Genomic DNA, 3,409 nt, shown 5'->3' on the forward strand with positions numbered 1-3,409 from the left:
AGAACACACAGACACACTCCTGCCCTAGTGCATCTGCACTGGAGGTTCCCCTGCCTGCAAACAACTTCCTCCAGACATCCTCGTGGATAAATTATGTCCTTGAAGTTTTTCCTCAAGGTCACCTTCCCAATGAGGCCCGCACTGACCACCCTAGGAAAACAGCCATCTTCCCTGTCCCCACACACTTCTACTCTGCATCACCTTCCTCAAAGCACTTAAAACTTCTAACATAAACACTTCCCTTATTTACTATGCCTATAACATACAGGCAGCCCCTCACCACTGGAACACATGCTCTCCAAGGTCAGCAATTTTTGCCTACTTTTAATTCACTGAGGTTTCCTAGATGCAATAATAATTTGTCACGTATCTGGCAAATCAGTTGAATGAATGATCAGTGTAGAGCACCTTGCTATTCTAGAGACAGTATCTTTCTTAACGTAACCTCAGGTCACACGCTGTTTTGTGGCAGCTACAGCACAACGTCCACTCACACTGACGTCAATGCCCCCTATGCTTTTCTGACAAGTGCTGCTCTCCCCTCCCTCCCTCCCACAGCCGCCCTCCTGCACACTCACACACAATTATATTTCTCTCCTCAGAAAAGACAATTCTAGGTTTATGAGTCCTATTTTCCAACCAATTGTGAATCTAAAGTAGACTCAACTTCCTAAATCCATGAGTTTGGATTGGAGCCAGCACCAGGATGACTAGAGCTAAGGGTAGAGAGAGGGGGCAGGCTGCAGAGAAGACAGTTATACAAGAGGAATGTATCTAAGATGAGAACCTATCAGATCCCTAGATGGGAAGAACAATGCAGGAAACAGCCCTAGAAGGAGGGCAAGAGCTGGATGAGTCTGAAAATTCATCTCTCGATACCACAGAGTCTCCTGTGTGCAGGGGCCACCCTAGCCCTTGTGGGGACAATGACAGGCAAAATAACTCCTGCTGCTGTCAGACACAGGGGACACCCAGAAAAAAATGAGATCAGAACTCTAAACATGAAAAACTAGACATAATAAAAAAAAATCCCCAAAGAAACAAAATACAAACACACAAAATGTAGGGGCTGAGGGCTGGACCCTGGCCAGAGCCTAGGCTGACCCAACCAGACAGAGCTCTCACTGACCATGGTCCTGAAGACAATGTCCAGGTGATATCCTCATCCCTGTGATCACAGGTCTTGGTGGGACAAGGTTCTACTGAACAGACCAGAACAAAGGAGCAGCAAAGATGACCCAGCCAAAGAATGACAATATCAAAGCCTGTGATGCACTGAGCACTGACTAGGCACAGGCCCTGTCCACGCTGGGCTCCTCACAGCCTTCTCCTGTCCACACCTGCAACAGATTAAGCACAGCAAACAAATTCTGGAATGTTCTCCGTGCGTCCGTTTATTTCCTCTCTCCATCTTTAGGAATCTTCTCCTTTAATTAAACATAAATCCCTTATGACAAGAATTAGAAAAAACAAATTCATATCAAGATTCCTATTTTCAGTAAGGAAGCAAATCATTACTACTCAGTGCAACAGGAAGTTAAGACAGGGATGGGGATGGTCCAGCCCCGCCTCTGCTGGAACAAGAAAGTCATCAGGGAAAGAGGAAGGTCACTGTGGGGAGGAGGTCGTGGGGGATGGGGTGGGCCAGTCTCCCCACCTCCTCTCATTATGCTAAATGGAACACAGACAGGTTCAGATGCCAGTTACTGAGAGCGAAGTCAGGGGATGTGAAGTCCCAAAGTGGGAGTGTGAACAAATCTTGCATCAGTTGGTCCCCACAAGGTAGCTGTCTCACACCATGAAAGAAAATAATCATGAATAAATTCACGTCAGTCACATTAAGTGTTGAGATTCTCAACAGCCCACTGCATGTTCAAAATGTCCCAATCAAAGAATCCTCATAACCCAGTCGTGTCCCCTCTCTCCAATGCCACTCCCACTTCACACCCGCTGGAGTCTCACCTTAGGATCCACGAGAGACACATCAGAGCCCTGGGCACTGTCACTGCCTGGGGTAGAGCAAAAGCAAGACCTGGCCAGAGCCCAAAGGAGATGAGACTAAAGGAGGAACTACGGGGTGAGTGAGCTCCCCCACAGGCTCCAGTCTACACTATCCGGAGTGTTTCAAGGATCAACCTCCCAACTCAAACTTACTTGCAGCCTGCAAGTAACCCCCTCTTTTTTTCACCTGTGGGAAGAAAACAGGGAGAAGGCTGGGCCATGAGATGCTAGAAGAACCCCCTAGTCCTGGACCACAGGGAAGTTTCCAGAACCGTGACTGAAGACCCAGGACAGGATCGGGAAACAAGAAGAAAGGAGATATGTGGGGACTGGACCGACTGCCCTCCTGGAGCTCTGTTCTCAGCCGTGACCTTCCCCTCCGACCTTCAACTGCTGGGAATCAGGTTCCCAGCACCAGAATTATCAAGGTGAAGAAATCTCTTTCATTTTCACAAGCGCTTTAATAAGAGTGTTAACAATCAGCTCCAGAGTAGTGAGCACACGTGTGTGGATGGGACTTCCCATTAATGAGGCAGGGCAAACTTCTACCTGGGCTTGAAACCCCCAAATGGGACAAGAAAACTCAAACCCCCACTCCATTCCCTACCTGAGCGCTTCTTCCTCCACATCACAGCTCCAGCCACCAGAGCGCCAGTGGCCACAGTTCCAAGGAGAACCAGGCCGACAATGAGGCCCAGGGTGGCGATGGTGGACTCAGTAGGCAGCTCTGGAGATGGAAGGGAACGTGAGGGGCTCTGACCTCAGGCTTGAGTCCTGACCTTGCTGAAGGTCTCCAGAAGGGCTCCTGATTTCCCTGAGAAGAGGCTCTGAGCCCACGGCTCCCTCCTTACCCCATCTCTGGGTGACGGGCTCAGACAGCCCCTCGAGCTGCACATGGCACATGTATCTCTGCTCCTCTCCAGAAGGCACCACCATAGCTGCCCACTTCTGGAAGGTCCCGTCCCCTGCAGGCCTGGTCTCCACAAACTCTGTGTCCTGGGTCAGGTCCTCCCCGTAACGCTGCCAGGACAGGGTGATCTCCGCAGGGTAGAAGCCCAGGGCCCAGCACCTCAGGGTGACTTCACGGACAGATATGGGGTGGTGGGTCACATGTGTCTTTGGGGCGTCTGAGGAGGAAGAATTATAAAATTCATTCACACTTTCAGTTACCTCCATGGGCCACTAAAGCAGCACTCACGTGACCATCCTGAGAATGGACAGGACAATTAGTTCGGAAGGAGGAAGCACGTAAGCCAGACAGCAGCCTGGACTTGGGGATCTGGAATAATCTTTTTTTTGGAAAGTTCTAGAATCAGGGTGAGAGTCCACGGTAAGACGCCAGGTCTCAAAGGAGGAGAACACAGACTTCTGGTCCTGACCTGGGTGGAGGGTGAACGACTCAGAAAAG

At 50.0% G+C, this 3,409-nt stretch overlaps 1 protein-coding gene across 2 annotated transcripts in view; it reads right to left on the bottom strand.

Moving 5' to 3' along the window:
• Positions 1-577: 577 nt before the first annotated feature.
• LOC124226946 (patr class I histocompatibility antigen, A-2 alpha chain-like) overlaps positions 578-3,409 on the bottom strand; it is a 445,476-nt gene continuing 442,644 nt past the window's right edge. Inside the window, exons 4-5 of one of the 2 annotated variants that reach the window (XM_046640781.1) lie at positions 2,853-3,128; positions 578-2,728 (exon numbers count right to left, since the gene is read on the bottom strand). In XM_046640781.1, the coding sequence (XP_046496737.1) occupies positions 2,547-2,728; positions 2,853-3,128 (458 nt within the window). In that variant the 3' untranslated portion in view covers positions 578-2,546. The remainder of the gene's footprint in view (positions 2,729-2,852; positions 3,129-3,409) is intronic. The other variant, XM_046640780.1, reaches the window with a different exon arrangement.

The sequence above is a fragment of the Equus quagga genome, chromosome 15 (assembly GCF_021613505.1).
Source record: "Equus quagga isolate Etosha38 chromosome 15, UCLA_HA_Equagga_1.0, whole genome shotgun sequence".
NCBI classification, from domain to species: Eukaryota; Metazoa; Chordata; class Mammalia; order Perissodactyla; family Equidae; genus Equus; species Equus quagga.